We start from the raw sequence: 19,399 nt of genomic DNA, 5'->3' as shown, positions 1-19,399 counted from the left end.
GATGGGAACCTGTGGATTCTTTCCAGAATAAGGTGGTTTAATGGTCCAAGATGCCCTGATAGGCTCCATGAACCCTAAAAATATTTCACCCAACAAACAGCAGGAAGCATTTTGGAGAAAACTAAGCTGAAATTCCCAAAATGATTGTTAATAAATGTTTGTTTTTATTTAAAGGGGAATATGATATAGAGATGAATACTTTACATTGGTTTGTACTTTGGTCTATTGATACAAATTTAAGGTTGATTTTGATATACTGTGTATTTCTACTCTTGTTTGAAAATGCTTTATTACCATTAGCTAATAAAGAAGTGGTTATGGACTATAGCAGGGCAGAATATTACCAGGCTGGAAGAGATACATAGAGAGAGTAGGTAGATTCAGAGCAATACCATGTAGCTCCTGAAGGAGACAGACATCAGCCCCTTACCAGTAAGTCACAGCCTCATGATGATACACAGATGAATAGGAATGGGTTATTTTAAGATATAAGAGTTAGTTAATAAGAATCCTGAGCCAAGTAGTGTTGTAATTAATATAGTTTCTCTGTGATCATTTGGGAAGCCGGGACACAAAAGAGCAGCCTTCACCTGCAGGTAACAGTATTGTGGAGCTCTTAGACAACAGAACAGAGGAAGCTTGGAAATGAAACAACACATCAGAAAGATCACCCACAGCAAAAGGAGACTTTGTGGACACTATCCAAGTTTCTGGCAAACGGCAGTTACCTAAGAAGGAACAGAACATGGAGCCAGCCTTTCAAATCCCATTGACTTTAACCGTCTGTGACTGATAGGTATTTTACAGCTGCACGGAGAGATTGTTTTCTCTTTCAACAGCCTGGCCTTATGTGCCCTCAAGATCATGTTGTGTTGTTTCTTTTATACCATTTTTAATATTGATTTATTTAGGCTAAAGATAGAAAAGGGAATAGCAACACTGAGAAGAGCCTATGATATTTTGTTTCTGTTTTATTTAATGAATCAGTTTTATGCCAGATAGGGACACCTGAATTTCTCTGATCATTCCTAGTCAAGTCCAAAATCTCCGAATGAGAAGCTGGTGACAGCCGATGTTGTTTTGAGCCCTCCAGGGGTAAATCCTGATGAGCTTGGCACCTGCTTGCGCAGTGACTCTTGGAGGCTTATTGTTATGCTTTTCAGCTCAGAACAAGCTGTGACTGTATTGGAAAGTTTCTTGGTTCGCAAAGGAGGAAATTCAAGCTCCAATTTAGTCACTGCTACTTTCACGATCTTGGTTGGGTCACCCTCGTTTGCCATCTGATTTCATATGTGCAGCAAAGTGGTGGGAAGGAAGATTCTGAGCCTCCTCAGCTCAAGCACTGTCTGATATGGCTCTCAGTCTCCTCTTTAATATTGGCCATTCAATACATTGTGTATATACCATGCTATGTGATTTTGTTCCTGCTTTTTCACCATATGTGTGTGTGTTATATACACAAGCACACAATTTTCTTCATTCATACATCCTTCTATTTTGTTCCCTACTTTACATGACTTTCCAATACTGATTTCAGGAAAAGTAAGCAGTGGGGTCTAAGTTGGGGTCACTGGTGCACATATCTTTGAAGACTATATCTTATCCTGGTTCCTTCCAGTGTTCCCAGGATGTGACCTGCTCTGCTTTACTATGTCCCACCCGCCATGGTGGATTGACACCTCTGGATGCTCTCCTTCATTTAGGAAAGAATCTTAGAATAATAGTACTTCCATCATTTGTTTTCATTATGCCCTTTACTCTTAGCCTCATATCCAAAGTGTCACCATAACGTACTTCCACCATCTCATATATTGGTAATATAACCAGAAAAGTTTGATATTAGAAAATATAAATACAATAAGAATACCCGAGGATGCTATGAAATTCAGGCTTCCCTTTCTTGCTGGCTGACTGGCTTTACTCAGACCAAAGACCAATGTATTTTCCTCAGTGTTGTATCTCAATGGCGAGAATAAAATACATGCTTCATAAGCATTTATTGAAGCAATTAATAAAAGGAAGGAATGATAAGCCAACAAACTGGAACCACATAGGAAAGTCTATAGTGTACATATGTTTCATGCACAATTGAACATATCTTGTAAAATGCATGTTAGAGTTTTATACATCCTAATACACATATTGCTAACCTACATTGGCCAGGCACTGGAAAGCTCTCTCTGTCCTATAACAGACCTCAGAGTGTGGTCATCACTCCATGGGGATTTACTAGAAAATTAAATTATGGGCCCAAATCTAGGCTGCTGGTTTACAGCTGGGAGCATAGCCCAATCGTCTGTTTTCTGGCAAGTTCTTTGATGCAGGATGGGCAAGTACTCTTTACGAGGAACAAACATGTAGTATGATGTGGCCCTTCATGTGACAAAGCTAGCATGCAGGAAGAAGAAGCCTAAAACACTGCCATGGGGCCAGAAGACTACTAAGATGAACAGAAAGCACACAAGCAGCAGAGAGGGAGAGGGAGGAACGGCTCCCGTGAAGGAGTCCATAGAGAGAAAGCTCCAAGCTGGACCTGCTGAGTCACAGCCCATGAACTGTTCTATTTGAAAAGGAAGACAATTAGCAAACGAAGTCCCTATCAATGCAGAGCCAAACAAAGGAATTCTCACATTTATTGTGAGCACAAAAAGGCAGTTTGTAATAATTAAGAGCAGTCCGGTTCCTATTCCTGCTCTAGTGATTATGGGATGAACAAACTGGTCAGATTTTATAAACCCTTTGTGAATTTCTGCCTTTGTAAAATTGATACAATTATAGGACCACACAGGATTTTTGAGAAATTGTGAGTCTTTCTATCCAGAATTTACGCGGTGCCTCAGTAGAGTATTAGGAAATGGTTTTGTGAGTCATGCCATCCGTTTTTGTCTATTAATTTGATTGACTCTCCTGCATGTAATCAGCATGCAGTTGCCATGGACGCCCTGTTAGATACCTTCCACATGGAACACAAGCTCTCATAACCATGTAGTTGTTCCTGCATGAACAATGTGCTCACCCTACTCAGCGAAGACAAAGCACTCCATCCCTTTCTTAGTCCATGAGAGCCCTCTAAGTACTGCTCCAGTGCTGCCCCCAGGCTCGTCATTCTCTGTTCTGGGTTGCCATAGCTGTCCTCTTCTGGGATAGGCCTTGCTCTTCTGTCGAGCGGCTGACGGCTGAGTTTTTGAGAGAGGGAAATAAAACGAGGAGCTAGTAGGCACATTTTTCTTTTTAAAGATTTTTAGTTTTATAAGAGTGTATGTTTGTTTGTGTGAGCGCTTGGCTCATGCGGATTGGCACCTGAGAAAAGCCAGAAGAGAACAATGAATCTGCTGGAGCCAGAGTGAGAGGTGGTTGTGAGCCACCCTGCATTGCTGTTGAGATCTAAACTCCTGTCCTCCGGAGGAGCAGCAAATGCTCTTTAACCCCTGAGTCCCCTTACAAGTGTTGTCCGTGGTAAAGTGAGAGCAAGAATGTTTTGCAAAAATTATGGGTCAAACACATACATACACACACATAGAGTCACACACACAGACACACACGCCCTCTTTTCTGGGAACTGATAGAATTTGGTTTGACTGCAGGATCTGATGTGGTGGTGTAGCTTGCCCGCTGTATGAGGATTGATGAGGTCAGTTGGTCTAAAGGAGAATAGCATTTCCCTGAGATATTTGAGGGCTTCCGTGGATGAGGCTGTTTAGGAATCCTGCAGGTCTACATTCACATGTTGGCTTTCTACTCACTTTGGAGCCAAAGGCAGTGTATTGTAGCCTATATAAAAGTAAGCTAATGATAGATTAGACTTTTATATTTAGGCATAACATTTTCTTTTATAGTCTTCAGATATTTGAGGAGGTTACGGAGTGGGGAAAGAAGTGTTAAATTTAGTGGCTCTAGATTTTATTTTTCTACAATTACATTTAAGCAATACACTTTAATTAGATTATTTAGCATAGTAGAAATAAGTTTATTATAATAGGTATAATTGTAACTGTTCTATAATATAGTAGGCATGGTTATGACTTTTATAATTGTACATTATATAATTACCATACATTATAAAATTACTATACATTATATAATTACTATGCAGTATACTAAATGTCACACGTTATGAAATTATTGTACAATAATATAGTTATATGTAATGTGATTTACATCATAATTATAATAGAATTATATCACACTTTATTGGAGCATATTTTAAATCATTGCTGGAGTCTGAAATTGACTTTTCAGATAATTTGAATGCTCATGTTTATAAGCAATATTTTTGGGATTAGCCATCAGATGTCCTGTTATTTCAAATGAAATGATTACAGACTGCTATTTGAATCCATCCATTTGGATGTGATAATTTTCTCAAGTAGTGGTTGACATTAGGTGTTTTAATCTGTCAAAGACACACTCTTCAATACATGGTACAGAACTAACCTTCTGGGACTTGCAAAGGTCAATCCAGTCTTGTGATTATAACTTTTTTTGTTACTAATAAATTTAAAATAGGAGCAAAGTGACACAGAGCAGAAACCAAAGCAATAGTCTTCTTTTGGAAAGTTATCCTGAGTCCCTGAATATTAGATTTGAAGAATTGAGTTGGAAATGTACTTTTGCAAGCAAAAATGGATTTTTTTCTATAAAGCACGTATCTCTACAGATAACATCTCTGTGTGCACTGAGTAGCATTGGTCTCATCTCACTGGGCAAAAGGTCTGGATGACCTAATGGTCACTAAGCAGAATATAAAGTAACTTTATAGTTCAAGTGCCTCATGGTAAATTTTTTTCCCGAAGTCTGGCTTTGATTTTTTATCTATACTGCTATCTTTTGCGGCTTACTTCATTATAAAATTAGCTATGATTCCTTAGAAAATTATTCTACACTATTGTACAGTAAGCAATATGGCAATATGTATTGGTTAGTTTCTTTGTGGACTTTAAAGAAATTCTGAAAAACCGATAATGTAAAACATCTTTTTAATATTTAGTTGTCTCCAAGTTTTTTAACTCTACTGGCAGTTTGCAGCCACCTCCCCACAGAGTCCTTTCTGCCTCCTTCTGGCAGTCATCTGCTCGGAAGATACGGTCCCTGGAGCCTAAGCCCTCATTCTGCTGGAGAGTTTGCTCATGGAGAGAAACGAGATAGCTGTAGCTCACACTGTGCAGCTGAGATTAGTTAAAATACCTTGGGTAGCGGGCGTTGGAAAGGTGTAGAACGACCTCCCTAGGTTGATTTTTCTTCCACCTGGTGATCTGGAGACTTTATTTTTTGTCAGTATGCTATGTTTGTTTGTTTGATTGTTCGTGACAGAGCCTTAGGTAGCTAAGACTAGTCTTGGACTTGCTACATCACTTACAATGACCTTGAACTCCTGTCCTTGCCTTTGCTTCCCAAGTGTTGGGATTAAGGTGTGTGATAATTCACCTGGCCCAGAGGATTTTGACATTGTAGTAGTGTTTATTTTTTAATTTCAATTTTTAAAAACTTTTTAGCATTTGATTGCATCCAATGCATCCTGAATTTTCTGTTCTGTGCTTGACTAGAGCAGGCTGTAGCGAATTTACTATCAAGTGTAGATTGCACAATGATATAGACACTACAGAGCCTGGTGAACATTTCAGTTTCTCTGTTTATAATTGCAACAACCTGAAAAGATCAATTTCAGAGAATTATCCCATATTCTGACTGCCCAGTACATAGCAGGTGTGTTAGGCAGACTCTTCGTCGCTGTTATAAAGTACGTGTCATACAAACCTCAGAGAGGAAAATTTAGTTTGGTATCATGGCTTCAGACCAGCTCGATTACCTTGGGCTCAAAGCAAGGCAGGGCATCGCAATGGTACTTCCACTCATGATAGTGTGTGGACAAGGCGACTGCCCACTTCACAGTACCTCAAAGGAAAGGGATAGCACACCATGCTAGCCAGCTTTTTCTTCCTTTTTTTCCATCCAGTTCCCAAACATATTGGATGTTGCTGTCCTCATTAAGAGCAGGTGCCCCCTCCTCATTAATCCTCTCTAGAAATGCCTTCACGGATACTCCAAAGGATGCTTTGCCGATCCCCTTATCCGAGTCAAGCTGACAGCCAACATTAGTGATCACACTGCGTAGTACTCATAATGCTAACTGATTGCTTCTCTCTCTTTCAGTGATTGATACCATTATCCAATCACTGTCTGGATGACGTTTGGGATTTATTTTTCAGGGGTGAGGAACATGAAGAAAATTGGAACTTAAAGCTAGTTCCATACAAGATTCTGAATACTTATCTTTCCAAGGTTTGTAGGGTTAGTACAGTAAATCTTTGCAGGATACAAAGAATTCATAACATTCTAATACCTTGAGGTGAGATTGAAAATTATCTCTTAAGTTTAGAATAAGCCACACCTGGTGGTTGTTTGGGAACACAAGTGTTGATAAATGATACTGATTTGCATCAATAATTTCTGGAATTTATTTAGTGCCTGCTTTTGAGCAACTCAAAGTATCATCCTTATTAATTAAAGATGTTTTAATTAAAAACTATTTTAGATGTTATATTTTTAAAGTCATTATTTGAAGCACAAAAATACCATGTGTTGCTTAATGCACATCTTAATGCATTTCTTTGAGCATTTCAACTTCAATTAGCCAACTTTTTAGACTTTATAAATACATTTTCTTTCTCTGCAAGTATTTAATTTTGCGTTATTGTTCTGAGTTTCTCCACTCTTCTTATTTCTGGAAAAATGACTCCTGGTCAAACATATGCTGTGTCCAGGTATTCAGTATTTAATGAGAACTCTAGTGCATATCTTACCAAGTTGACCACGGAATAATAGGTGACTTTTATTGATCATGTTCTAGGTAGTGAGCTCTGTGGGATTCTTATGTATGTAAATTTCATGAGCAAAGAAATGGAGGAATGGATAAATGAAATGACTTAACCAAAGGTGACATATTTAGTAAGAAGCAGAGCTGGAACCTATCAGAGCTCATATTTTAACTTCTGGGTTATTATTTAGTTTGAGTGTCTCCAATTCAGAAACCTGAAGCCTGAAAATGATTGCTGATGTAATATCTGCAGTAAATTCTACGAATTACCCTATATTAAGGATAGAGTAGAACTGCAGGTATATAAACATGCAGGCAACTGAATAACGTTAACTTCAAACCTGAACAAATTTGCATGCAGATTTAGGTTTTATTCCCAGGACAGCTCATTATAGATATGCAGATATTTAAAAAAATAAAAAAAATCCATAAAAACTGTTTCACATCTGCTTCCAAGCTTTTTGAATAATGAATTCTCAACATATATTGCCTCATTTATATCATGCTGATTTAGTTTGTTTTTAAAAATCATATTCTTATCTTCATACTTTTTTCTTCTCCAGTCTCCTTCATGTGTCCCTGGAGAGATCTAAATTCTCCAATTATTCTTTCCATCTAGCTACAGTATTTCTTTTTAGAAAAACTATGTATTCTGATATAATTTAAATCCTATAGAAAATTTATAGCTAGCACTAGAGACACCTGAATATTCATTTACTCAGTTTCAAATTTTATATTTTATTTGCTGTGATGGTTTAAATGAAAAATAACCCCATAGATACATATGTTTGAATATTTTGTTTCTAGTCAGTGGAACTATTTGTAAAGGATTAGGAGGTGTGACCTTGTTGGAGGAAGTATGTTACTGGAAGTGAGTTTTGAAGTTTCAAAAGCACACACTAGATCTAGGGTGCGCTCTCCCCCCCTCTGCCTACTCCCTGCACATCAGCATGTAAAGCGCTCAGTTTCTTCTCACACACTGTGCCTGTCTGCTTCCCTCCATGATGATCATATACTAACCTTATAAAATTGTACACAATCTTCTTTTCTTTTTTTTTTTTTTGGTTTTTCAAGACAGGGTTTCTCTGTAGCTTTGGAGCCTGTCCTGGAATTCACTCTGTAGACCAGGCTGGCCTCGAACTCACAGAGATCTGCCTGCCTCTGCCTCCCAAGTGCTGGGATTAAAGGCGTGCGCCACCTCCGCCTGGCGTACACAATCTTCTGTAGAGGATGTGGAGTAAGGGGAATACTTCTCCATTGCTGGTGGGAGTGCAAACTTGTACAGCCACTTTGGAAATCAGTATGGCAATTTCTTAGAAAATTTGGAAACAACCTACCTCAAGACCCAGCAATACCACTTTTGGGTATATATCCAAAGGATGCTCAATTACCCCAAAGACATGTGCTCAGTTATGTCCATAGCAGCATTATCCATAATGCCAGAACCTGGAAACAACCTAGATGCCCCTCAACCGAAGAATAAAGAAAATGTGGTACATTTACACAATGGAGTACTACTCAGTGGTAAAAAATAATGACATCTTGAAATTTGCAGGCAAATGGATGGATCTAGAAAAAAGCATATTGAATGAGGTAACCCAGACCCAGAAAGACAAATATCATATATACTCACTCATAAGTGGCTTTTAGACATAAAGTAAATAAATATCCCTTTCATGGATTTCCTACCATTTTGACAAGATTTTTGTTACTTTCTGATACAAAAAAAACTTGCCCCAGACTCATTAATTTCCATGCTGTAATCAGTCCTGAATAAGCCTTCCCTTAAAAGCCCTCTTTCTTATTAGTCGAGGAAAGTGTTTTGAATCTGAAGTTCCACTCAGTTTCTTCCTGTGTCTCCCTCTTTTCTTTCCACCCCTTCTTCCACTACTCTCTTACTCCGTTCTTCTTGCCCTTCATTGTCCCTACCTTCTGCTTCTTTTATTCCTTCCTCCTTGAGCTTTGTGTAGGAGCAGAGGACCCGGGCCTTTCAGAAGACTGGAAATGTGCTGGCCCCTTTAGAGCAGTACAAACATTTCCTCCTGCTCTGCTCCTGCATCTTTAGTATCTATCGAGTTACATCTGGACTAAGTCTTTGCACTCACTGCTCTTTGCTTCTTTGTCTATGGGATACTCAGTTTCTATCAACCAGTCACCTTCTTCTCATTCTATTCTTGGCTGTGAAATTCAAATTATGTTGTCTTTTCATGTACATTCACCTTCAATTTATATTTATTCTTCATATTCTTGCCTTTAATTATCAAGTTGACACAGACTGTTGTCATCTGAGAGAAAAGTCACAATTCAGGAATTTTCGAAGTAAGGTTGGCTTGTGGGCATACCTGGATGGACTTGTCTTAATTTTTTAATCAATACAAGAAGGCCCAGCTCATGATGGGTGGCACCATCCCTGGGCAGGTGGTTCTGGGCTGTATGTTAACTAAACATGAACCTGTGAATGAGCAAGCTATCAAGCATTATGTTGTTATGATTTCTGCTTTGAGCAGCTGCCTTTACATCCTCAGTGATGGACTGTGACCGAGAACAGTAACCCAAATAAACCCTATCCTGCCCTAAGTTTATTTGGTCATAGGCATCTGTTCCAGCAACAGAAAGAGAGCTAGAACACCTTCTATTCAACTCCATTCCTCTACTCTCAGGTAATTCCCTTTCAGAAAATTGTCTGGTTGCAAAGCGTAAGGTAGACACTGACTATACTGATAAAGCTTTTATTGAGTACTCTACTTCAGTGCCTCTGTGTACGGCAGTCTGCGACTCAAATGGACCAAAGCAATGATGACATTTTATTTTTTAGAAGAGAAAGTATGAGATCGGTTTGTAGCATAAGAAAATTGAAGATGAGGATTTATCTGATTCTCCGGACAGAACCAAGTGCTCCAGGAAGGGGAATGGAAGCTCAGCCTTGCAGATTGTAACATCATTAGATACAGTAAAAACAGTGTTGTATTGTTTGTCTCAATTATTAATCAGGTGCAGGGTACTGAAAGCGCCACAGAGAACACACTATGTTGAAGAATAAGGCACTTGTTTCTGAAGGAAGAACATCTTCCAAGATTATGTTCTCAAGGTTGTAACAAAATCCTCAGCTGACTTCAGTGCATTTTTGGCAGTGAACAGCATTGCTGAATGATAGCTAAATATTATATTGCCCAAATAAACCAGTGGTAACAACCTCCACAGAGGTTTCTTGTGGTAAAGAAAAGTAACTATAATTATTCCTATAATATTACTTCTTTCAGCATAATTTTTATTCCTGTCTATGATAACAGATGGAAAAGTATACAAATGCATTGTGCTTTCTGCATTCTGGATACTTTCTTGTTCTTCTATTCTTAAATAGTTAATCACAGGATAGTTAGTGAGCCATATAATAGAAGAGTCTCATAATTTAAGGGTCTTTTTTTTTGTTTTTACTAACTCAGGCGAATCCCCCTCCCATTTCAACCACATATATTCAATTTGTCTGATGCCGTTGGTTATTGAAAAATATGAAATCTCATTGTACATGTAAAAGATTGTCCCTTTGGAGGATATTGAGAATTCATCAGCTGTTTCAAAGCATCTCAAACGGGAGCTCTGAGGCATGTTTGAGGAAATGTTATGTCACACTGTGTCTATCTGAAAGCTCATGAAATAGCTCTAGTCCACTAGTTTTTTAAGGGCATCCTTACAAAGATTGTCCCATTTCTCCAGATTCCCTTGAACAAGCCATTTGACAATTGAAGACCTAAGTGTCTCAAAATCATCACTGTCAAGGCCAGATCTTATTTGTAAAAGATTTGGGTTAAAACATAAAAGAAATTGGTCTGGAAGGGACTGTTTCAGGTATCAAGTGTAAGTGGAGTTTGTGTTTCGGTGACCTCATGGCAGAGAAATGATTGTGGTTCCTTTCATCTCACAGCCTCACTTAATCTAAACCAATTTAGTCAGCAATACCCCCTAAATAGTTTGTGGTTATTATTTTCCATCCTCCAGTGGTTTTTCTCCCATCCACTTCTCCTACTGACTTCCCTTTCTCTCTGCGCAGAAGGCGGCTGCAATAAGTGAGGGCAGCTGCGTGAAAGGAGAGCGCGGGACGTTAGGTTCTAACCCCAGGCTGCTCTTTCTTAGCTCTAGTGTTACCACTATATCAGGAGATGTGGGCGTTGTCACAGGCTTATGGGAAATGCGGATCCAGACCCCAATACACCCAGGGGACTCGTGTGGAATATTAGGCTGAAAAAGATTCCTATATTAATTTGGCAATAATTTATAGATTGACTTTAAAGCATATTGTAAACTTAAAATGGATAGGTCCGAAATTCTTGGAGCAATTTATTTGAAATGTTCTCAGAGATTGTAAACCACTTTTTATTTTTCTGAAAAAGAATGTGCACAATGAAATATTGGAGCAGCTAGATACAATAGGTGGGGTCATTCAGATGTTATCTGAATGCCATGCAGGTTCCGTGAAGTCCTGAGTGAGAGGGCATGTGACTTTGCTCCATAGTTTTTCTTGTATTTGAGTCTTAGGGAGGAAACGCAAACAAACAAAGATCAGCAAACCCTCTGTCATGCCAACTACAACATGGCACTGTTTCCTACCAGAGAATAAATGGCTCTATAGGACAATGTCTGCGTTCCTGAGGGGCTGGCTTTACCGTTGGAAAATGCCGTATTTAGTTGAAATGTAGAAAGGTGAATAAAAAACTACTTCTAATATATGCTAGAATTGTAAGCATTAAACATATTGAAGCAATCTGTTAGAAGGAGAGCAAAGTAGCTGGATTCATTCCCTGCCTCATCCACGTCTCCCTGCACTATTATTTTTCTCTTCCCGATAGCTGCCCAGGTATCGCTACCTCCCCCTCCGTTGAACGGAGATTTGGTAAGGTGATTTCTATGTTGATGCTATTTCATATTTAGATATTTGTCTCCACAGATGAAACTGAAGGGACAGGAGGCTTTCTTTGTGGGGGAAAGGACATTGAGTCTAGAGGAAGAGTGTGAGAAGGCCATGGGATGGGCCTGAGCTCTGGTGATGGGAATTATGGTGACGAGAGGGAGGGGTGGTAATATGGAAGGGTGCTGATGAGAGAGGCATAAAAATAATAAATGGACTTATGCTGGCATTAAAAGTAATGCTTGCTAGTTGTAAGTGTAATCTGGCCTTGATAATTGAATAACTCCCAAGTTAATCACGGACTTAACTGAGCCTGCACCCTCTTCCCTAGCAGTTTAGTAAGCAAAGGAATGACGTATACTATGAACTTTCTGTCATTTTGGAGGGTACGAATGAAATAAGTTGCACATTCACCATAGAAATGCGCTCTCCATGGGTATCCCTCTGTGGCTATGCCAGTGCTCCTTACTTTATGTCAAAGGGAAGCTCGTTAACACGAGTCCTTAGCATTCATTCGGTAAGGACTACAGTCCCTTCACGGGATGTCTAGTATTTCAAGATGTGGAGCTTTGGAAATGCTTTGTAAAACCACATTTGCACCCTTAGATTGATGTAGAGGAAAAAATGGCAATTTTCTCTGTAGAAATTAATTGTTTTATTTGTACTTCATTAGCCTTTAAAGGGATTATAGCTATAGATCTCTGCAGAAACTCTTCTTTAATTGATGCTATAGACCTGATGCTAAAAACACAACTTGCTTTATGTTTTTTCTTTAATTCTTATCCCTTTGACTTTTGCAAACTCAACACCCTATATTGCCTATAGTGTATAATATAATAATATAATATAATATATTATATTATATTATAAAGGCTTATAATAATATAAGCTCTTGCAGTGTTAAACTTTCCAAGGCTTTTGATCTTTGAAGATTTCCCTTCTGTTTTCAGACATTTTCAAAGCTGACTTCATAGATACTTATTAAGAGAGGCAGAATAAAGTTGTAGCCATATGTAAAATTAAAAGATTTTTATACTTTGGATTTTTTTTCCCTTTCTCGTCTGGAATTTACTACTACGTAAACCAGGCTGTTCTTTAACTGACAGAGATCCACCTGCCTCTGCCTCTGAAGTGGTAGTATTAAAGGAGTGCTGCACCACCACAGTTTTATCCTAACATTTGATATTGACTTAGTTGAACTTGCATTCATCCACCTTAGGAATTTGTTATACAGAGAATTGAAGTGTACTCAGCCTGCAATTCTTATGGTCTTGAAACATTACATATTTTTAATTAAAAAATGAAAACTTGATACATACTAAGGATATAGTCATGTTATGTATACAAAGCTTCATGAAAACAAAAGCACATTGCAAACTGACCTTCAAACCCAGAGCTGGATCCTGCCCAGCCTGTCCACTCAGGAACTACAAGCAGCCCCCACTGTGATGCTGGCACAGCTGCTGATTTTGGGCTTTAGAGTAATGCGAAGATGATACACATTTAGTGAAAGCCATACCTTACCTTTTTATTTTTCCTAGTTTTAGTGATACTTGAAAAATCCATTTACAATGCTGGGCCACAGCAGTGAACTCAAACTGAGTCAGTCAAGCTGTCTCCGGAGTAAACATCTGTTAGACTCAATGTCCTGGGCTGCTAAGCTGTGCTTCTTTCTGGGTTAGGTGTACTGTACGACATTCTGACTCACAATGTCAGCTTACATTGTGCACATAACACCATCGGAAGTCCAGGGAAACGGTGCCTCGTTTTCACATGCTCCTTTCCTTCGGTCTAATTGTTTTGCTGTGTATATGCATATGGATGCCTAAATGTATAGTTCACTTTTATACATTTCTGAATTAAAAAAAAATACTCATTTTGCGAGATAATTTTGTCACGCAATATTATAAGATTTATCCATGTGATTTTATATTCTAATTTTCCACTTCTTTATAAATTTTACTTTGAGGAGATGTCTCAATCAATCATTTACTTTATGATGAGCATTGGGTTGTTCCTAACACGTTGCATTGCTGGCTTATGTGGTTATGAACACTGTTGAGTTTCAGGAAGTGCAGGGTTTAACTACAAGGTGTACTGAAGTGCAGAAAGAGCCGCTTGTAGCAGAAACACTTGACCAGTTTTCTGGGAATCAGAACTGTGCTTGGAGTACTTACAGCTATTTGGCCATTTATCCTTGTCATTGCTCTGGCAGACTTTATTATTTTATTGTAAATGGTCTTAGATCATGATGCTCTTTAGCATCTGCCACACTACATGTTGGGGATATTTCCCAGTCTTGTCAGTTCTATGTATTTCTTTAATTATGAAAGTCTTGTTCAGATTTTGCTATTATTTTTCTTTGGTTATCATGTACATTCTTTTTATTTGTGAACCTCTTTCCTGGGTACTGTTTACCTGCCTCCATGTTGTAAACTCAAGTTACCTCAGTCTGTACTTTGTAATATTGGTTTTTTTTTTTTTGAAGTGTACCTGAAAATGTAATGAGCTGTGTATGTGTGAGGTGCATAATTTAATATCTGCCTATTTGTATACATTACTAGCATAGCTAGACAAAGAATATCCACTCAGATTGAAGGGTTCCCCTCAGCTCCCATTCATCCTAAATCTGACAATGAATTTATAAAAAACATTTCGGGATCATTTCAAGGTGTGACAGTTGTTATGCAATGCTCGTAGAGAAGCTGGGGGCATGTCTACTTTGGAGTAGTTTTATACTTAGAAAAAGTTACATAGACAGGCCAGAGACTTACCATAGATCCGCTTTCTGTTTCCCCAATCGCCAACACCTTCCAACAGTGTTGTCATGAGTTAGTTGTCTTATTTTTCTAAAATTTTTGCAGGTTGTAGCTCAGGCTTTCTGTGTTACAGGAGTTTAAGGGCATAGCACGCTGCGTGGCTTCGTCACGTCTCTCTCTCCTCATGCTTTTCTAGGCCACGACAGTTTCTCTGAGCTTTTGACTCATACTTTAGGTTTTATCTTCCCCACTATGAATTACTACAAATAAAATAAATACTGGTGCTTTTGGTTTACCTAGTTTGTCCTTCCCAAAGTTCACCTTTTTATATTTCCTCAATTTTGCTTTGTTTTTCTCCCAGATGTGAGATGCATAAAATATTGTATGTATTCCTTTCATACTAGATTCTTTCACTTGTCAATATGCTTGTCTGAAATTCATCCATGTTTTCATAACTCATTATCTCTTATGTTCCAATGATATCCTTATTTATGAGCGTCTTATTCTTTTGCTGTTCAACTATTGAACATCTTGTTTGCTTCCTGTGTCCACGAATATGAAGTTGCTGTATTTATTCTGATGCTGTTAAAAAGTGAGTTCCCAGATTTTCTGTTCTGATTGCTTTAGTTTAGAATACAATTATTCATTTATTTTAACTAGCTACATTTTCATATGTATGCTACACGTACATACACATGCAAGCTATTTATGAGGTGCTGTATGACATTTTGATTCTTTCCTGACATTTTCTTTACAGATATTCAAGAATTTTATGAGGTGACATTATTAAATTCTCATAAAAGCCGTGAGCAGAAGATAGAAGAAGCCAACCAAGTTGCACAGAAATGGGAGAAGACTCTCGTTCATGATCCATGCCGTGATGGTCTGCAAACATCTGCAGAGGTATGCTGCGTAAACCCCTCTGAGGCCGGGGAGATGGAGACTCATGTTTGTAAAGGCTCAGGGCCGTCATTACAGTAGTGTAGCCATTGTTCCTGTCGAATGGCAGCGGTAATATGCTTGCAGTCTTAATCCAGTGAAATCTGGATTTTTCTAAGAGACAATTTAGATATGAGAAAGGCACGGCTTGCATAGTTGTAGATATGGTTTTTCACATCTGTTAGGACTGTTTGCTTAATTTGAAGTGGTGCAGGTTTGAACATTCACATGACCAACCAAGAAAATAATCCTCCTCCAGAGACACTCTTGGTTTCAAGATGTGGTAGGAATTGGAGCTGACCAATGGGAAAATAGAGTGTGCTAAGTCTGTGATTTTCACAGCAGAAAAACCTATCCCAGAGTATGGATGATATGAGTCTTTAGCATGTAGAAGCAAAATACTAGAAGTACTAGTTCTATTTCTTTCTGTCTTTGAATTATTTAAATTAAGTTTTTAATAACTATTTTTTATGTAGGTAAGTCTAGCACACATATATTAGTGGCAATGCATATGTATTTAAAATATAACCCACACACTCAAAACAATGTTAAAAGTTAGGATTCAGTGAACAACAATTTGGAGACCATAGAGTTTATAGTTACCAAAGGGAAACACAAATCAATGTTGTGTTTTGTGTTTATAGCTGAAGACAACTATGGAGCCACAGGCAGAGCAATGATGCTTCCATGTATCTGAGGAGCTAGTAGAATCTGAAGGCTATTGTAAGGGGGAAAGTTGTTCTTCAGGGGTGTGGCTTCTGGTATGTTGCTCATGCTCCATTGGATAGCGTCATACACATGCATATAGGTTCCACACTCATCGGATGCAGTGGTTTATTAAACAAAACAAAAAGGAAAACATGATGTGTTGTGGGTTGTGATCCAGAATGTGTTTGACGGAAGAGTAAGATGTACGTACGATCGAAATACGTCACATACATTTATGAAATTCTTAAAAGTAAACACAATGCACACATGCATACAGTCACTATTTTGAAGGGATGAGGGATTAAAACTCGCACTCCATTTCTCATCTTTGGTGCTTTATAGCTTATAGCATATCTTGGACGCTGTAAGAATTCTGTTGCCAATCAATGGCATGGACCTTGGTTACTGAACTTTTTATTTGTTAAATTAAAGTTTCTTGTATACTTTCTGTATTACTTAGAATTGATTTGGAAATGGGATAGGATGGAGTCTGATGATCGTCTTAGTTACTCTGAGAAAAAAATAACAAGGACAATAATTTCCAAATCGGAAGATACCCAGCACTTGAATCACAAAAATGGATGGCACTCTAGTTTCAAAAGCTAGAAATAATGATTTTTGACTTTTACAACCTTTTTCTATACGGACATATTTATTTCGTAAAATTCATATGTGAGTCTTTATTTATATAATGAACCCTAACAATATAACATATATGATATAGAGAAGTAGATTACATTTCTTTTATATTTTTATTCATTTTCTTTTAAGATTAGATTACATTATGTTGGAAATGTGGAAATAAACAAGAATAGGGTAAAATATTATGAGGAAGATTGGAGGCTGAGCAAAAGGACATATAGGACATAAAAGAGAATAAGAGGCTAGTGACAGTTAACAAGGAAGTCTATGTAGTGGCAGAACGGTGACTGGGGACATTGAGTATGGAAGAGAACCTTTGAAATGCACTGTGCTCAGTTGGAAAGACAGGTTTATGTTTCATAGGGACAATAGCTTATAGGGCGTTTTCAGTATTTTTTAAGATTTACATATTTATCTCATGTGCTTTGGTGTGTTTGCCTTCATGAATGTCTGTGTGAGGGTGTTCGATCCCCTGGAATTGGAGTTACAGACAGTTGTCAGCTGCCATGCAGGTGCTGGGAACTGAACCCTGGTCCTTTGGAAGAACAGCTGGTGCTCTTAACCTCTGAAGCACCTCTCCAACCCCATTGTAGGGCAATTTTATGTCCTGTATTTTAAAACTGTTTCTAAAACTTAAGTAGTTTATGAGTCAGTATTTAGGTCATCTCAAAATTTCTTTCATGAGTACCATTGTGGTTGAGATTCCCATGTAAATATATAGCTGCATGAATACTCTAATTTACATTAGGTAGATTTTATGAGACATATTGTGGAATCTAAGAATATTGATAATTTAAGAATCGTAGATTGGCAAAGTGTTTGCAGGTAGGTCTTACCATCAAACCTACCTTTGAATCTTTCTTTTCTGTTTATCTGCCTGTGTTCAGACTAGCTTATCATAAATTATTTAAGTTAATTTGTAAAATTGATAGAGGCCATTGTTTGCTTAATGCCTTTATAGGGCAATTATTTGTTCACGATTGGGACTCAACTATTAGCTATCTCTCTTGTGATTCAGTAAAACTATTTACTGTTAGATGGTGTTATAATCTGTATTATTTCATAATAGTGACTTTAATAAAGCAAGCATCCTGTCAGAATTATTGCATTTATAACTTTGTTGATCAAGATTTCCCTTATGGTGTTATTTAGCATTCAATATATATACATACACATATATAATTGCTATATATATATGTATTAATTTTATGTGCTAGAGTCTATGCCCTTTACATTTTCTCAAGACAGGGTTGTGTAGTTCGATTTGGCATCACCCTGACTTTATTGTTGACAATGACAGCTTCTGACCTCAGCTTCCATGGACCTGGGACTGAACATGCATCCTTATGTGGTTTCTGTGGTGCTGGAACCAAACCTATGGTTGGCGCATGCTAGGCAAACATGCTCCTAGCTGTGGTACCTAACAGTTGCTACTCCATTTTGCTTTTTATTCTTCTCCTTTTATTTTTTCTTTGCTTTATTGTTGTTTAGCTCTCAAATTAGTTAAGCTCTCTCCTATACTTTACCAGCCCTTTATAGACTTGGAATTTGGCCTTTGTAAAATTTCAGAAACTTATGTTTATTCAATTTCTAGATGCACAGTGTCATATACATATGTAATTTTGCATAATTTCATGTGTATGTTTGTCCTAATTCAATTCTTGGAAATTTTCAATTTTTCATTTCTCTCTCACTTTCGGCCTATACTATATTAGCTTATTGACATATAAGATAACCCTGGTTAATAACTTATTACGCTTTTGCCTATACTCATATGATATGCATTCATATAAAACTATAAACGTATGTGTAGGTTCTAAATGTAAAGCCACACTAGGTATATATGTACACATATAAGAAGTTTTGAGATGTGGCTATTTTTTGAAATGTTCCTAGTTTTTTCTCAAGTTGCCTGGTAGTTTTAGTTCTTCTGATGACTGTGTAATTTCATAGCGTAGGTGTATAATAACATGCTCAGCCGTTCCCGGCAGTGTGGATTTTCCGTTCCCAGGGTCCTTCCTGCATGAGCAATGCTGCCATCATCTTTATACGTGCATCGGCGTTGCCTGGGGCTTTTGTTCTATAGAATAAACTCTCAGGGGTGGATTTCTTGGCTTGGATATATGCATGATTTCAGTTTGAATAAGGCTTTTGAAAACAATGTCACTTGTCACATCCCTGCCACAGTGCATAGAGACATGGCTCTCACCTCAGAGTGCTCCGGCACCTCTGAATTTCTGCCAGTTTCGTAGGTGTTTTGATAACCAGCTTCACTTCATTTTTGGACTGCAGACTCCTGGTGAACTGGAGCCCCGTTTCAGAAGTCTGTTGACTGAGAATGTGCCTGTCTGCCAGCTTCCTCATAGTCCACATCTTCTTCTCTAGCTGGACTCCTTTGTTTGCCATTTAACATGGCCATTTTGTATATTTAAATTATCCATTTTGTATACAGACTTTCTTAAGGAAAATGATTTCCATGAATTATACACATGTAGTACCTTTGCTTTATTTTATCAATATCTTTTCTTCAGATTTATTGCTTAGGAAAAAAACTCTTTTTTTTAAATATAATTTTTTATTGAAAAAAAATTTCTGCCTCCTCCCCGCCTCCCATTTCCCTCCCCGTCTCCCTTT

The 19,399-nt window shown here is 37.9% G+C and overlaps 1 protein-coding gene across 1 annotated transcript in view; it reads left to right on the top strand.

Moving 5' to 3' along the window:
• The window catches only part of Dlg2 (discs large MAGUK scaffold protein 2), a 1,620,445-nt gene that overhangs the window by 157,933 nt on the left and 1,443,113 nt on the right, over window positions 1–19,399 (top strand). Inside the window, exon 3 of the mRNA XM_050154453.1 lies at window positions 15,234–15,379. Coding sequence (XP_050010410.1) covers window positions 15,234–15,379 — 146 coding nt within the window. The remainder of the gene's footprint in view (window positions 1–15,233; window positions 15,380–19,399) is intronic.

The sequence above is a fragment of the Alexandromys fortis genome, unplaced genomic scaffold (genome assembly GCF_014885135.2).
Source record: "Alexandromys fortis isolate MF-2015 unplaced genomic scaffold, M_Fortis_MF-2015_v1.1 scaffold_77, whole genome shotgun sequence".
Classification (NCBI taxonomy): domain Eukaryota; kingdom Metazoa; phylum Chordata; class Mammalia; order Rodentia; family Cricetidae; genus Alexandromys; species Alexandromys fortis.
The sequence above is the reverse complement of the archived record's forward strand: the minus strand, read 5'-3'. Positions and strand labels throughout refer to the sequence as shown.